The following is an 18,705-nucleotide window of genomic DNA, read 5'->3' on the forward strand; positions in this document are numbered from 1 at the left end:
CTTCTTTCTTATCTTTCTTACGTAATGAAAGAACTTACTAAAAACTGTGGTCCAACGCTCGCGATGGCAATTCATTGAACTTTCTCTCGTTTTTATTAAAAAATAGTCCGTCATTTATTACAACTCTATTTTTTTATACTTATTTAATTTTCACATCACTGCTCAAGAATACATCGACTATTTAAATTATTAACAGCTGTCATTATACCTCATCTCTTTTACTATCCCTATATAGACCTACGATAAATTTAAGTTATTTTTTTCATTATACGAGAAACCTGTGTAGATAAATGAAGACGTATTCGACGACTTTTGATAGCATTTTTCATTTTATAATGTATTCGATGAACTTGTTTTTGAACAACTCTCTCTGTCATGTAAAAATTACGGATGGTAAGATATAATCGTTAATTCATTCGTTGACATTGAGCAAGCAATTATAAAATATTATTTATGTGTATTTATATGTAATAAGTCAAACAAAATTATATATTAATAAGTTACACCCACACACGCCCACACCTATTCAAATGCGTGTACATAATTATACATGTATGTAATATAGAAAATTTATAACTGCAAAATTTCTGTTATGAATTTTATAAAATCTTCAATAATCTTCTTTTTACTTGAAATTTGCTTAATTGACAATTTTTAAATAAAATGTTTAAATTATAGTTTTCCAGTTTACTCTGTAATACTTTTTTATGTTATCATAATATTATATTCCTCTTATGTATTAAATATGTGTGGTTTTATTATTAGTATTTTTTATGGTTAGTATTAATTGTACTTTTCTTTAATCAAGAGTTATGTCTGATATTTTCTTTTTTTCTGTTACTAGTGATTTCGAAAGAATTCTCCAGAAATGTTCTGGAAATATTTAATCGCAGGATACATTTCTTATAATTCTTATTTTAATAGAGATACAATATTGAGGAAATAAAATTTTAGTGGTCAATATATAGACATCACATCAACAATATAGACATAAAACTTTTAGTGGCCAGTATAAAGAGTTAATTATCTGTCGGAAAAATAAAGGTGGAAAAGAACATAATTTAGACGGATCAAATAAGACATTAGCAAGTCTGCGGCTTACCACAAAACCGGCAGATCAGCAAATCAATGTCGCGTTTCTTGGTATTCTTAGTAGAACGGTATCGACAATAAATATGTCATTAATAATAATAATAATTTATCCGACACATATCAGATATTTTTTGCCAGAATGACATTGTGTGTATATGTACAGAATATTCTCAAGTTTCTTTTTACATATCTATCATACTATCTTTGGTCGATTAGAGTAGATTTAGTGAAGAATTAATAAAAAGACAGAATATTTTTTTCACAATTCCTAAACATTATTCTTACAGTTAATGCGTAAATTATAATTCCGTTTAAGTAAAAACAATTCGATATCAGACAAATAATAACATATTGCTGTCCTTGTTCTTAAAACTTAATTTACATGCAAATTATTTCGAGTCTTTTTAATTGCTTACAATTTAAAAATTTATGTCTTAATATTTCTGGCAGAAGAGACAACTCTAATAAATTGGTCGTTGAATTCGCAACATAGATGCATCAGAACGAATTGCTTAAAACTCCAGACATTGTACATGTCAAATGACTATATCGTGGTAATAATTGAGCCGTCGTCCTCCACCGTTGCCATCGTCGTCATCGCAATTTTAATCGGTCTCTCGCTTTGGGTTCCGTGGGCGAGACACTTGGTCAGTTCTGGCCTGGTTTCATATGTACATACATGCGGGTTTTATCTGCCGACTTTGCTCGGTATTTCGCGATACTTTCTGTCAATTTCTGCTTTTACCATTCCTTACATTTGTTATTTGTTACTCCTTATTGTTTTATCTGCGCATGCGTTTTTGCTCTTAATCACGCTCTTTATATCTGTCTGGGAATGGTTTGAAAGAATGACCGCCATAAACTGCGAAAAAAGTGCACAAGGTTGTCGAAAATTATGTTAACATGAAAGATACTACTTATTTTAATGGAATTTATTTTAAATGTAGCACAATTATGTGAGTTGTGCAAATTATCAAAAATAAACACAGTGTTAATAAAGATAATTGAATAATAAGAAATCAAGTTATTGAGGAAATGATTTTTATGTACCATATATATTTTGAAGATAATTTCTGTTTTAATTAAATAAAAAACAAGCATAAAAGATGTACAACTTTTTAAAATTAACATATTTTATATTTTTTTTAAATTAATATATACATATTTTTTTATATTAATTATGTAAAAATTATATCATATATATATTTAGAAAAAAGAGAGCGACAGAGCTCATTCTGATTTCTTTAAGACTCTTAATCAGATTATCATTTTCTACGATATAAATATTAAAATGAGTGTTGACTCGCAGACTAAGAATTAATGATGTTAAACTTAATTAATTGCTTAAAAGATTTTGATAAATGTGGAATATATTAGAAAATAAATTAAGTAGAGCGTAATTAGAAATTAGTAATTAGTAAATAAATTAGATAGAGCGTAAAGCACTATATAATATCTGTCGCGATTCTCTATAATGCATCAGTGAGAATACTTTTTCATCGTTATAGCGTTCACGTATGCCATATACGGTGATACTAAATCTCGCGTGGTTATTCAAGAAATTAGTCGGTCGGATGCTCGTAAATAAAACCCGCGTGACTAAAGATTTTAAAAGCGTCGTTTGGAAGGTTGTCTCGTCTACCTGATGGCTCAATATACCTGTGGCTTCCTAGGATCATTATATATTCACAGTCTCTTTCCATTTATTCGCTTGCTACCGGCTGAAATAGACATATAAAGTAAAACTGATAAGAGATACTTTTTCATAAATGTGCGTAAATATAGCTGTCTCCATCAGATCGATTTAACAGATTAATGTCTTCATTTCGTTATATTGCTTCGTTGCTATTCGTTTTACATTTACAGATATAAAAAGTTAACATAAGTAATCTCTCTCTTTCTCTCTTTCTCTCTCTAGATATATTCTATAAAAAGGTTTCACAATTTCGTTCTATCAGCAACGCGGCGCTGTGAATAAATGAATGAAATCCGATAATAATAATGTGAAAAACCGGTAACAATCAAGGTTTTTAGGTGCGGTAAATTTAACCCAACCGCAAATCATTTTTATTTAATCTTTACGAGCTTCTGAAAGTCTGGATACAAGTACTTTTAATGTTGAAAGGGTTAAGAAGAGATGCTTCTTCGTGTACTAACTGGCGCGTTATTCGGAATGTCAGAAGATATAATTCCAGTGTTTAAATTATAAGTACCGCTGTAAATAGATCGTATTTTAAACTAACAAACGTCTCGTCAATATTTAGTCTTTTACATATCTCCATTATCATCAAACTACTCTATATATTTTTCGCATAAATATAAAGCTCGCTATAAATTAACATAAATATTACTCATTCATTAATATAAATTTATATTATATAATGTCAGAAATTACTATCTTTCTATATAAATATATATTTGGATATTATATATATTTATATTTAGTAAATATGTATGTATAATATATATACATATACATATATAATATATGTTACATGTTAAAATTAATAAATAATCTATTTTGTATTGTCAGTCTTTAATTGCAATTTTTAGAATTGTATTATATTCATCTTAAGCAATTCTACTTTTTTTCAATTTTTTAAGAATGGTTTTCTCTCTCTTTCTCTTTCTCATATTGCTCGCTAACTTTATGATTACCATTGACTATAATCTCTTACGACGGTGGAAATGAAAAATCGATTACAACTTTGAACGTATACCGTGAGTGTTAGGTGTGCACGCGTCTTTTCCGGACATGTCGTAATTCACACCGCAAGACTTTCACCACTAATCGTCCGTTGACTTTGAAACATTCTCGTATAAAAGATATGCTGTACCTTGATAATGACACGTAAATCATTTCGTCCCTTTCTCCGGGATGCGTGACTTACATATAGTATGTTATTTCGGTTATTTTTAACAGCTCACATATATAGACGTTTCCGACCTCCCTCTAATTTAGTTAACGACAGTGACGAACTAATGCGGGGTAAAAAAAAAAGGTGTACCATGCTAGATGAGAAAAATCACACGTTCGTGTCCATCATACGCCGCGTTAAGTAATCGACATCCGGCTGAAAATGAGCCAGCAAATTATGTTGTATGTCTTCAGAATGTTATTTGGATCAGTTTTACATCCGCACGCACGTTCGCGTTCGAGAAGATTTGCACGTGGTTGTGTGATGACATTTCGGATTAAGAGAACCGCTGAATTATTCATTCGGCCGCGGCCTAACGACGTGCGAAATATAAGCAGTTCTGGACTGTTACGTCACTCTAATCCGTAGTCAATGTCTACCGGGGACCGGGGCTGATGAAAGAGGAGAGAGACACGCTGTTATTACATCGTCATTCATCCAGCTGAATGCGACGAACGGTGTAGAGCTCGATAGAATTCAATATGCCGAGTTCCTTCTTACGCCATTCGACTCTTCTTAATCGTTATCTCTGACCTACAATCAAGATAAAGCTGTACAAGTTCGGATCCACGAATCGTGATCAAAAATGTAAGGTGTATGTAAGCGTGTCTCGGATCGGTACTTCGAGAAGGAAAAAAGGACGGGCGTGGGGAAGAAAACGCCGAGAATAAAGAATAGTCGAGAACAGATCCATCACCAGGTGAACGATCGACCGGCCGAGTTATCCGTCATCCCATCTAGGTTCACCAGCCGCCGATACTCCTCCACATCGGTCTCTCTCTCTCTCTCTCTCTCTCTCTCTCTCTCTCTCTCTCTCTCTCTCTCTCTCTCTCTCTCTCTTGGTTCGTCTGTCCGGTAAAGGTGTGGCCAGCGAGACAGACGGGCTGACAGTCAGACAGTCGGTTGTCTTCCACGTGTATACGTGCGCGCTTCATCTCAAATTCTCTTTTTCTTTTTCTATCTCGTTCGACGTGTACGATAAAAAGACCGCGTGGACGCAGCAGCGGCTTCCTGAAAGCATTTAATTGCCAGCCTGGCACGCGATCAAATATCAATTATCAACACTTTACGGAGCCGCTCGTCGCGTATAGCGAGAGAGTTCTTAAGTTCAACTTCGTCATCGGACCGTGCGGATTAAATCGCTCTTATTTAAGCGAAACGGTTGAACTCGCCGAGTTGATTGATCATCAATGTTCTCTCATTTTCGAATCATTAGTTGTGCATTTTTCTTAATGATTGGCTTTCAGATAGTATTGTTCGCTTAATCCAATGGTGCCGTCAAATAAATCGCGTCATCTTAGGTAATAGTTTTACAATTATCTCTCTCTACCCTTGAAGCAAATAATTATTACGCAATGAATTTCTTATAGATATTAAAATATAAATTTAGTTAATCTAGAAACTTTATATGCGCTATTAATAAAAATTATTTTGAAAAGACAAACTTCCATTTTGTAAGTTTAATTCATGAGAAATTATACAACGATCTATTTAAGTAAAATGAAATAAATGGTAGCCCGATAATTACATGGGGATGCAACAATAAGAATGATATGGATAGATAAACGAGATAGATACGCGGAAAAGAATTCCAGTCATGCTAGGCTTTGCAAAGACCGATAATGACGCGTTTATCCGGCCAATCTCGTCAGTGTGACATTGTCCTTTGTACGCGTAGTGTACGTCGCATTTAACCGCGGGGTTATCGAACGCCGCATTCAGAGATTGCATCGGTCGATCAGATCTGAAATCTACCTTTCGAGGTGAGTGTGATCGCGCCTTGATTGGCAGCTTTCCGAAGACATCGATGCCGCCGCAACCGACGAGCCGAAGCACTTCCCCGGAGGCGTAAAACGGTACCAAATACGCCGCACGATGCAATCCATAGTCATGATGATTATATAATATCAGAAACAATGATAGTAATCGCGATAGAAGCAAAAGTACCACGTCGATAATTACGTAATTATGTAAGACATCTCAATAAGATCGAGATAAATATCTGCTTACTTTCGACAAATGTCAGATGTGTTTCGTTTCGTGTTGTGTTATTCCAAGCGCAATTATATGCAAATGTACTATGTAATTCTTTGTTACCATTGTTCAATCTTCGTATTGTTTAAAATATTTTTTTTCAAAAATTCCGAATCAGAAGTAGAACAATAGTAATTGCATTATATAAATATTTTTAGTGAAAAATTATATGTATTAAAAACATTTTTTCCGTTCATTCATAAAATATCTTCCATATTATATTGTTTACAAAACAATAGAAATCCATTATTTTTTATTTTTATAAAAATTGTCTATAACAATAAATAAACAATATTTTCTATGTGATTTAAATTAAATATATATATATATATATATATACATATATATAATAAGTCTTAAAAAAAAATAATACAAATATAATGTTTTAAATATCATAAAGATTAAAAAAGACTTATTTAACGTCAGAAATACATCAACTTAATTCAACATTTTTTCAATATTTATATAAAATATATTAATATGTAAATATATGTGCGTATAAATTATATAACTGAGAATTTGTTATTATGTTATCGTGTATCATGTATGATATAATATTTAATCCCGTGGGGCAGAATTTTTGGCATATTAATAGCATCCGCGTGCATTAATGAACAAAAAATTTCTTTTAGAGAACCAGTCAGAGCTATTCTCAGTGGCTGTTCGTGAGAAATATTCTATGCTTACACAGACAGAGCTTAGTTAACGGAATCGTTCGCGCTCGTTCATTCCAACATCAACCCTGAACTCGAGAAACCCGCTCGAAGGCACTTGGTACACGTCAACGTCAAGTTTGTACCTACGCCGGGTAAAAGTGTAAGAATAGAGAGAGAGAGAGAGAGAATCAAATGGATAGGTTCTTCTGCGGTTCGTTGTGCACAACGTTGCCGAGAAAGACCAGAACACAGAGAAACAAAGAGCGAGAAGGAAAGAAGAGTACTTTGCGAGTTGTATGCTTGGTAGGTCTTTAAAAACTTTTAAGAGGCATGCGCGTTATCGTTAATAGCGTACGAGAAGAGGTCTATGAGAAAAACAAAGACGCTATTGTCGCGTTTACGAAACGGACGTTATAGTCAGTTCGCGGTATAATCGATGAGTCGTAATTTGATGACTCTATTTCTTAAAGTCAATAGTCCAAACCATAAGCGTCATCTCTCGACTTTATCTGTGGAGTCACTATTATGAAAACGCATATTTGACAAGAAATATACGACAAGAAAAACAAATTAATAAAAAATTATTATCAATAAAAAAAGAGTGAGATATTATAAAGTATGTACAAATATTTTGATAATATATCTGTTAAACATTGTATATTTTTTACGTGTATTATTTTCAAGAGGTCTTAACATGTCCGAGAAGAAATTATAGCAGCGCTCGCCGAATCCAGTTTGAATAAAATTAGGATGTAAGAATTTAATTATTAAATGAGGAGCCAAAGAGATCTGTGTAAAAGATCTCTTTCTGTTTCTTTCTTTTGATTTCTTCTTCTGGGTGGTTCGCATAAAATTCCTTGAAAACATTCCTTGAACGCGCAGGAGGTCGACGGCTCTCGCCGCAATCGGGGTGGGAAAAGTTGGTCTCTGCGGGTTACCGCTGGGTTCGTCGAATCTCTTGACTCACGTCGATTGCCGCGGATACGGCGGTGTACCTACGGCTTGCGTCTTCGAGATACGTGACGACTGTTAACATCTTCTTTCGTTCGCTCTCAACCTTACTGCTACGTGAAAGAAACGAGGAAAAGGACAATAAATAACGGCTGCTTCTGGCGAGTCCTATCGCGCCTTCTAACAAGCATTTCTAAACGAACGCGGTACCATCGGCAGGTGAAACGCGGTTATTTCCGGTATCGCGTCGCATTTCGTGTCGCCGAGATAAGATGACTATGTTCGGCATAGTTTGGTAAGTGCCGTAGATAAGGAAGTCTCGGAAATGACTCCGGTGTGTCATGTTCTTCACGTATAATCGGTCCAAGTTGTAATCTTAATTACGTCGAACCTTGCTGGAAACTGCGTGTGATGAACGTATCAATAGCGGAGCTCAGTTTGGAAAAAGGTTTTCGATAGAAATTTAGACGGGAGATACGTGGTTATATCAAGACTTTTAGGGAACGGCTTTTAACAGTTCTCTTGGGAAAAAAGTATTTTTCTGCGCGACTCCTTGTTATGTGTGTTAACGTTAAATTGAAGAATTTGACCGAAAGATTAATTCTAGTGGCTTTTGCAATTCATACCAGAATTAATATAATAAAATAATATAAATAAATTAATAGAAAAATTTATAATTAAATTGATCAAATTAATTAATATTAATTAATAAATTAATATACTGTAAATAAATAAGGAAATAAATATATATGTGTATGTATACATATAGTCTGACCGTTATGTTTTCATCAGATGTTATTTTCAGAAAATAAAAGTATGTCATGTATATAAATTTTACTAAATGAAAACAAAATACGAAGTTTGTTATTTTAATTTGGAACGGTATTCATTTTATTCCCGTTATATTATACATCATTTTATCGTCGCGACGTGCTACTCGCGAGGTGCCGAAAAGAGGTTGCGACAACGGACTTAATAACGCGAATCATGTAATCACACGATATAATCAAGTGGCCCGTGTGAAATATCTCAGGCTAAATGAAATGTCATAAACTCGACTCACGGCTTTAATGAAAACGTTGGCGCGCCAACCTAACTACGAGACTCACTAATTACTGTGTCCTGGCGATCGCCGGGATTAAGCCGTGGCACGTAGATTACGACAGCTTCCTAGTCGTGATTAATACACGTCATTATAAAGTAAACTTTGGCGCGTAATCTTCGGATAATTTGTACGGGGAGGTTGCCAAAGAGATAGCACATAGGGGACACGATAATTAACTCTGTACCAATCATCGTTAGCGGCGCGTTCGATCGTTCTATTGCGGTGAAATCGTGCACCAAGAACGCGCGCGTGGGCATCTCGAGATGCAATGCACTATCCCCGGTAATAAACGTACCATTATCCAATTTACCGTTTTCTATGATTCACGTGCGCCGACGAGGATAGCAGTGCGCGCCGCGTCCGCATCATGTTAAGATTGATGATTTGCCTATCTACGCCGGCGATCTTTATTTACATATAATTAACTCGTGGCTCTCTTTGAAACCGAATTAATTATCCACTAAAATGCACGATTAATACGCTTACCAGTCTTAGCCTCTCTTCCTGTGTAATTTCTCCGCTTTTGAGACAGCTATCTGATGGCATTAGCGAACCCGCGATAATTCATACGTGCCTCTCCGCGAGATCGCAAATCATTTTTCATCTCCGTCATCGGCCGAATGAAATCTACTTGTGTATTCATACCGACGACACAATCGACAAACATTACGGACGTTTAAATATACTTATATTATGAAAACATCGTTACCTTATTATCTTATTTATCATAGAAAACTGAGTTTTAAATCATTTCGCGAATCTCATTTATATTTCCCTCTCTCTCTCTCTTTCGTGCAAAAGTATTTGTTTTAAATAAATTTTTTACATTAAGATGTTTATCTAAAAATCATATAATCTAAAAATGTTAATATGTTAGATATTATAATATATTAAAAGACACAAAACAACATATATATATAAGCTTTCATTTTGTTACATACATATTTTATTCAATATATGTATACATAATGTAATGTACATGTATATATATATATATATATATATATATATATATATATATATATATATATAATAAATAAAATATGTGCGTAAAAAATCTAAAATATTGAAATCATAGTCACTTATTTTATAAGATTATAACATTTAATTTTACTATTTCATAAAAGTAATAATGAGATTATATATTTTTGTTACATCTATAACAGATTTGTTCCTCATGATACGGTACATCGATTAATCTGCTTACAGTGATATATTTTTCTTTTCTCTCGTGTTAAACTCTTTAGATTCTCTTCGGATTAAAAAAAGTTTTATTCTTCGTAAGAACTAGCGGGGAAATAAACTCGTACAATCGCACTCGTAATTCTCTCAAAATCAAAGAAAGTCGCATACTAGTAGTAACCTACGCACTCACATTGCATCACAAATCCTGTCAATAAATCTACGTTGATGAGATCAGTTCTCAAATTAAAAGTGCATGATTCGGGAGAATACAAGAGGCAGAAAAATGTAACTTGAAAGAGTTATTCCAAGAAATTTTCATTAATGCGTACATGTTGTTGATATTCGTTCTCGTTTACATTCATCGGCGCCACGTGATATACAGGCACGAAAGTGCTTACTTCTCCTTCGTCGCGAATGCTGGACGACATTGCGGCTTGTCGAAAAAGGAAGGCGTCGAAAGGAGCGAAGGGAACGATATGTGAACGGAAAAGAGGAGAAAGAGGAGATGGAAGAGATGTTTACGTTGGATGTAAGGGAGACCTCGTTACATTCCCTTGGTCCAGGTATACGCAACGATAATATCAGTTCAGTACGGATATACGCGAGAAAATATGATTATGTGCTGGTCAGCTGGTTAACTGGTTACCATAAAATTAACAAAATGTACTTGAAAGCATATGCCATGAATTAGAATTGCGATTTCGGTTTATTTAAGGAATGACTACTTGTGACAAAAAATTTTCTTTCACGACATATAATAAGAATCAAGATATTAATGTATATATTTTAAATTGAATAACTATTCCTCGTTACACTTTAATATATAAACTGATAAGCATTTTAAAAGTCGATTTACGTGTTGCAATTTCGTGCATGTATATACGTCATTTTTCATTTTTTGGAGAATAGTCGTTTTTATACACCATAGTTCTCTTTGCAAGATGCAATTTTTTTGTCATGATGCAATTAATGTCTGACGATTTATATGCGCGCCGTCGAGCGCTTTATTAAATCGATTCATATTCTGATGCAAAGCATTAAGATTAACAGCTCTGGAGCACGAGATTCTTGGCACAATAGAAGGTAAATTTTAAAATTGGATATAGAAGTATCCATAAATCTATGATATAAATTTTATTCTCTGGGTTTTTTATTATACATACACACACAGACTAAAAATTATTTTTATAAATTGTTTTGGCGTCGCGACGTTTACGTGCGATTAAAAATTGTAAAAAATTATATTAATTATTTCTTTTTAATTAATCAATTATTTATCAGAAAAATCTTCACATTTAAATTATCTTTTTCTTTCTTTTCTGAATTATGTTATATTAATTAATATTTTCTGATTAAAATATACATGTATTGGATATGTGAAACTAACGACAGAGTACTATTCTATTTTTTAATACACGAAATTATTTATGAAAATTTAAAGTGTCTTAAAAATTTGGTTTTCTTATAAGACTTACAAGCAATTTTAACATTTTCTTTTTATTTTATTGAGTTGATAATTAAGTACTCGAAAACTTCGCGGATACTTGCCAACTGCTTTTTTTATCAACTCGACACACTTCACTGAAAATATGCCTCGATCTCTTATTAGCCCTTCGTGTGAAATATTTTGCCATCCTCGTCGAGCGTTAACGAATCTTCGCGCAAATCTCCGAGTGCGAAATATACAAGTTGTTGTTCGCTGTTGAAGTCACGCCGAATCGTGCGGCCTACGTCGACACGAGGTAGAAGGGACCAAAAGATACTCGCAAGCTCGCATTAAGCTCGCTCTCTCTTCTCTGTTTTCTTTGGTCTTAGTCTTCCCGCCTCCCTCGTTGTCTTTTCTCGTCGACAAGCACGAGTATGCATCACGTGGAGAGTAAGAGGCGCGATCTCGTAATTATTACGTCGTGAAGGATGGGAAGTGACGCGATGATTACCGCCGTTGCCAACCTCCTTGAAGCCTCCAACGCGCTATTCTCTCGCCTCTCAGCTTCATTTTCTTTATTTACTGCCAAGCTCCACTCGTGCGCCATACATTTTGCAATTTGGCGACAATGACATTTCATCGCAGGTTACGACTCGTTTTTCATAAAAGTGTGAAAGACATGTATACGTGTGAAGATAATATAACGGATAAATTTTCGTCAAGTAGTAGGATAGCTTATAACGTAGTATTAATAATAACTAAGGTTTAATTAGTATAATGCATAATAACTAACGAATTTTATTCGACTTTAATTAACGGTTATATCTGCTAATCATAAGAAATATTTATGATATTCCGAACTTGCAACGCATTAAGTTGTCTTATCATCGCCGAGAACAAAGATTGAAATGATCCAACAGGATAGAATACGAAGATTAGATTCGAATCTAATATAACTTTCGGTTTCATCAACCGGAAATATGTTATCTTCACCTAACATAAAATATGAACCATAAGATGAGATCAGCCTAGCGAATCATGCAATGTAAAAGTGCTGTCATAGTTCTGACAGGGTCAATTATCCCTACCTATCGAGCGCCGCCATTCTCGACGTTAATTGTCGAGCGTTATAACGCTGGCACGACATGCCAGCAATACAGGCGCCACAATAAAAAAAGGAGCAAACGGTGGAGTGCGTCCTCCTTGCACGGTAGGATGCGTCCAGCCGCCATTTTGGTGGCGGTGCAACAGAGGGGTAATAACTGCAGGAATTCATGGTAATGGCGATAATGCGTGCCCGGACAACGGGGCCGCGAGGCCCGCGGGGCTGAAGGGCGAAAGGGACGAGGCCCCTGAAGAGGCCCACCGGGGAGAAGAAGTGGGGAGACTCCGCGTGTCACGATGCAGAAACTTACGTACGCCTTCACGTACGTTTCGTGCGTACGTGCGAACACCGATCTCGAAGGGGAATCATGGGAGCGGGACCGGCCTGTTTCTGATTGGTCGAAGCACGTCCACCGGATGTTGGAGGTCGGTTCTACGTTGGGGGAAAATATTCGAATTATCCCTTACAGTTTGCACGATACCGATTGAAAAGTAAGGAAGGCCGACAAATTTCTTTAAAATTGACAATTGTTATTGTAATTTGGGTTCTTTAGTCTCTCAATAAGGAAGAAATCTAAAAAAAAAAGAAAAAAAAAAACAAAAAGAAATTGCAATGTACTCGTATCAATATTTATACATTTCATCATGGTGCATTTAATTTTGAGGTCAAATTTAATAAAAATTGTCACAAGATTAAATCTAGATATGTATGACAATTATATTGTCATATAAAATATAATGAAAATTTCTTTCAACAAAAAAGAACAGACTTCTATAAAATGCAAAAATCGACTTAAGCTAAGTTAACTCTTTATTATATTTCTTTTAATTTATCAACCTTAAGAATTAATGTAAATATAATATGATACAGATGAAAAATGAGCGAAAAGAGATAAGGAATAGAAAGGCACGAAACGTGCAGAAATCTTTCATGGCAGTCTTGTACATGATTCGTGATTTTAATATTCTTCTCTCAACGTGATTATCCCTATATGATAGTATTATTATGCACCGTTATTCTCAACATTTAATTATAAGAGAAGAAATAATATTACCGCTATGTAGATATTCGTATTAAATATAGTTTATGTCCGTAATTAAGTCTATCACGAACGAAAAATATGGCAAAAAGTGCGGCACGTATATGTACGTCACATGTCCGCATTATTTATCATTATGTTTAATGGACATGCTTAAGACGATCACATCGTGTGCTCTTAATAGCGATTTCTTTCGTGATTGCGTCGTCGTCCATCCTGTCGTCGAACCCTTGATTTGGAGCAATTTGGATTAATGAAAATCCTTGTGTAATATTTCCTGCATACAGTAAATAAAGACTTCGCACAGTAATCTCCTAACGAGCTAAGTTTTTATATGTGCTTTCTTACGAATTTTACCATAGCTGTTGTCAGGTGATCAACATTTATTACCCTAATAAAAGACTAATATCACCTTTGAATCTCATCTCTATATTTTTTTGTGAAATTATATTGTAATAATATATTGAAATGATAAATTATTGTATGCGCCATAATTAAGACAGAATCTGGATAAGCGTTAGTTTTTGTAAAGAAGGAATAGGAATTTCACAGCATCGTTACAATGAATTTTGTTAACGTTTCAAGAGGGATCCATCCGAATCCTAAAGTACGCACTAGACGGGAAAAGTTGTTTAACGAATAAACACATTGCAAACAAGAGTCGAGTGTGTATAGCCTGGTCTCCGTGTGGACAGATGTATGGCTCGTTCGAAATGGCCACTCGTCATCTTTCGAGAACTTCTAGTTGAAGTGATGACAAGAAAAACTAACAGACTATAGTAAATGACGAAAGTCGTATTACTTGACTAATGAAGTAAAAATATTTTAATATATGCTTATCGTATCTCATGAAAATTTCTTAAACGGCGCTCAAATAATTTAATATAGAGCAATTAACATATTTTAATAAAATATTCTTAAATATTTAAAAGTTAACGATATAGAAAATAGAATGCTGAGGAGAAATTAAACGTCGTGATTTTTCTAATATTGATTTTGGCTAATATTATTTAGATATCATGTTAATCATGTTATTTAGATATCAGAAATTTGATTTCATTATTAAAAGAGTTTTTTGTTGGTTTATCATTATCTTCATGATCATTTTTCAATTTTAATCGAATAATAGGTATATTACACGGTCTCTGTTTTCGGAGATATAATTTTATTTTATATATTCTTTTATACATTTATACTTATGTTATTTTTATAAAAGCGTATTTTATATATATGTGAAATTTGTAGCTTTTAATTATTTGTACTACTTGTAGCTAAAATAATTGGTAACTCATTTGTGGGACGCGGATTTAAAGCAATGTAATTCTAGTACTGTGAGAAATGTAAGACTTACCAAGGGTACCGTCTACCGTTTTTCGGGAGAAAGAATGCCTATCATTTCTCCAAGCCCAGGAACACAAGTCGCAGGTGGTGAGTCCATCGGTGGCGATGCTCTCTTCGGGTAAAAAAGGTGGTCTAGGTGGTGGCGGTACAAAGTTGCCAATAACAGCCCATAAGGAATCGACGTCGTTACCGACACCGGTATAATATAGTAATTCTTCCTCGGCGACGCCGGCGAACCAGTCCATGTCATTTATACTAGGATAGACCGTGTTCGTGCTTGTCGTAGTTGTGCTAGTGACTGTGACCTGGAAATAAGATAGCTGGTTAATGCAAATTTACACAAAACTCTATAAACTCTAATTATAGGGTAATTCTGAAGATAATAGTTAATGAAAAAATTAGGGGAAATTATTCATTAAATGACGATCCTTCTTTATGGTTTTATTATCAGAAATCTAATTCGTTTTATTAATTATGAAGTGAAAAAATTAAAGTTTACGTTCAATTTAATTTTCTGTTTTTAATCATAAAGGTTTTCAATTAAGAGTGTTGGAAAAAAAACTATCATCCTCGGATTTACTACTTCTAGAAATTTCTTATAATATGAAGCGTATACAATGTATTTTAAATAAACACATATATTTACTATAATAGATTATCGCGCAATATAATTAGTATTATATAATTATAATTCTGTAGTTATATTATGAGTATGTATTTATTGTTATATGTATTGAATACGAAATTCGATGCATATAGTAATAAATTTTTGAAATATTATTTATTTTAGCTTAATTCAATTTAATTTTAGAGTCAATCTGTCAAATATAGTACTGCTAAAACTTTTACTATGGCAAATGCAATTTTAATTGTTGAGGCACGATTTAAATTATTATACACACGCAGTATATCTTCTAGTCCCAAGTAAACACGGTTAATGGAACTCTCATCGTATCCCTGCATGAAGCTATGGAAAAAAAATTGAACGCATCCAGTCTGTCTCCACTGGTACATGTTTCAGGAAATGGCAGGGCAAACAGACGTTAAAATCAAAAGAGGAAGGAACATAGTCGGCGCATCTCTGAGCATTTTTCTTCCATGAAACAGTGGAGATACTGGATGAAGTTGGTCTTCACAAAGAGACATCCAATGTCCTAACTCTTATGACAAACATTGAGAACTATATAGCAAACAAATGCCTCTTTCTCTTTCTGAGATTGCTATCTGTACATACCTTGCTTATGAATTTACTGAAAGACTCGCGATAAACAATAAAATCGTACGAGTGAATCATTTAAATCATATTCTTGAAAATGTTTAGAACAGCGTGTAGAAGATAACAATTTTGTATTAATACAAGAATTTATTCATTTTTTAATTTAAATATATATACATATAAATATATAATAAATATAATCTCTGCTGTATGAAGGATAAGATAACTTTAATATAATGTGTATTAAATTCGAAAAGTTTACAGTCATGTAAAAAATTTATTATTTCGAATATTCGATAAAATACAAAAAAAAACATTCAAAATCATAACGTAATTGCACACGAGTAAGCAAGAAAATTGAGGAGCATTGACCGCGTATATTTTTCCTAGTGAGTAACTTGAAGTAGCACATATACATAGGCACTTTAAAATCCGCATGGCTCGTCAAACGGTGATTACCTCGAGGAACGATGATTCTTTGATGCGAAGTTCCGTGACGTAAGGCGGAGTTTAGCAAAGAATCGATAGACAGCGGATGATTATTCGTATCGTTGATGATTATGAAACTATTCACGCGAAACATAAACGCATCTCATGTCGATGTTCTTTAGCGCTCTTCGCACGCGCGCAATAGTTAATTATTGAGGTAAACAAGTAAAGAAACATGTATCGTTTTTTTTTCTCTTCTTACTTGATTGGGATATATTGGAATTACACTGGTTGTTTAAAAATTAAGAGATATTTTCCAATGTTGCATGCAACATATAACTAATGACTTCATCTATTCGTTCTTACAAGAGATTCTGACTTTTTTCATGTAAACTGCATATTAATCTAGGATGTATAATCATATATTCAAATGAAATGATATATAGACAATTGTAGTATTCGAGATAAATGTAGTTCATTAATGAAAGGACGGAAATATCATGCTGCCTTTTAATTGACAGTTATATATTGCTACATCAGAGAGAGAGAAAGAGAGAGAGCAACTTGCTTAATGAACACAGTGATATTATAAAAAAATAAAACTAGTAGTATATACATACACATTTTTTAATCAAAGCTTCTTTCAATTCACATAAAAATTGAATCCAATCCCAAAATAAAAATTGCTAATTTTTTCCTGTATATTAATAAAATCAAGACCAATATGTAGAAAAAATTATAGCCACATTTGACAACTGTGCTGTTTAAACAAGCTATGGTTGGCAGCAGTTGAAAGTGAAAATGAGTAAGCTGAATAATAATAAATAATAGACTTAAGTAGCATTATATATCTTATATGTTATATAACAAAAAATAAATATTTAAATTATATTTTATTTTGAAAATCGTTAGGTTTCTTTGGCTCTTTCTCTCTCTCTCTCTCTCTCTCTCTCTATATATATATATATATATATATATATATATATATATGTGTGTGTGTAATTTATTTATTTATTTATTTATATATAAAATCTTTTTTATTTATAAAATACACAATATATCATTATTAGATGACAACTGAAAGTATCGAACATGGCTTAATATTCGTGTTTGGTCATGGTGCCTTAAAGGGTTAAGAAGATTGAGGGGCACAGAAATAATGCTGCGCGAAGTGTTCCTCTCTATTGAATTCCATCAGTCTCGGATCTGGTCGAACGATCGAATGAAATAACCGCTCCACGAGAGATTCATTCGAGCGCGCCCGCGGTGGTTCTTCGTGTCTGAGACACTCGCGTTCTCCGGTAGAAGTCTCAGATCTTGGCTGCATCGACGGGATCGAGAGTCACTGTGTTTATTCTCCTCTCGGTTCTTTGTCGTGGCTTTTCCACAGCGGTGAGGTGGTCGCGGTGAAGATTTGACTGCAGGTACGATGCATCCTTGTATCCTTTATAGAGAGGTGGGGTACTTTTGTGCTGCACCGAGGAGGCTCGTGGTCGGGATTATGGATAGGATCCCGGAGAGGCGTTCAGGCCCTCCGCACGGCACACAATGGCACGCATTGATCAGCTTAATTACCGTGATATCGACGTAATTAAAGCCCCGTTGTGTTAGGGGCCCTTTCTACGAAGACGTTGAAGAAATTGGTGACGTGACTCCCGGCGCCGGGATTCGCGCATTTCCTACGCGTCTCTCTCCTCCCAATTGGATCGTACGATTTCTCTCGTCAAAACCCTTCTGTCACTTGTCCGCGTTCCTCGGCAAAGACTTTGTTAATAAGCCATTATCCGGTCGGCGACGCACCTTCGGGCGAGGCGCACGATTTAATCACGCGGAGCTTTTAAGAAACGCGACTCGCTACATCCAGCTGTGGAAAAATTACAAACGCAATCTCATCCGGCATGTGCAAGGTCATCCAGGTGGAGTCGGCTTTTTTTACGAAATAAATATAGTCGTTATATTGCGATTTAATATCGATGAGAGAAAACAAAGGACTATACTTGCGTTAAGATAAATGGAAACAACTTTTTTGCCGTTTTTCCTCCGTGCTTGCTTTTTCTCTCCTGGTTCCGCCTTACTAAATTAGTTTTCAAGTTTATATCTCAAGTTTTAGCATATCATTATTTTTCTATGAAAAATTTACATCATACACGCATACATACATACATATATATATATATATATATATATATATATATATATATATATATA

The 18,705-nt window shown here is 34.2% G+C and overlaps 2 protein-coding genes across 2 annotated transcripts in view; one reads left to right on the forward strand and one right to left on the reverse strand.

The window, feature by feature from the left end:
- Positions 1-18,705, forward strand: part of LOC140676268 (uncharacterized) — a 170,797-nt gene that overhangs the window by 24,801 nt on the left and 127,291 nt on the right. The window lies entirely within an intron of this gene.
- The window catches only part of LOC140676219 (uncharacterized), a 72,050-nt gene that overhangs the window by 16,125 nt on the left and 37,220 nt on the right, over positions 1-18,705 (reverse strand). The window contains exon 2 of the mRNA XM_072911081.1: positions 14,863-15,157. Within this exon, the coding sequence (XP_072767182.1) occupies positions 14,863-15,157 (295 nt within the window). The remainder of the gene's footprint in view (positions 1-14,862; positions 15,158-18,705) is intronic.

This window comes from Anoplolepis gracilipes, chromosome 2 (genome assembly GCF_047496725.1).
Source record: "Anoplolepis gracilipes chromosome 2, ASM4749672v1, whole genome shotgun sequence".
Classification (NCBI taxonomy): Eukaryota; Metazoa; Arthropoda; class Insecta; order Hymenoptera; family Formicidae; genus Anoplolepis; species Anoplolepis gracilipes.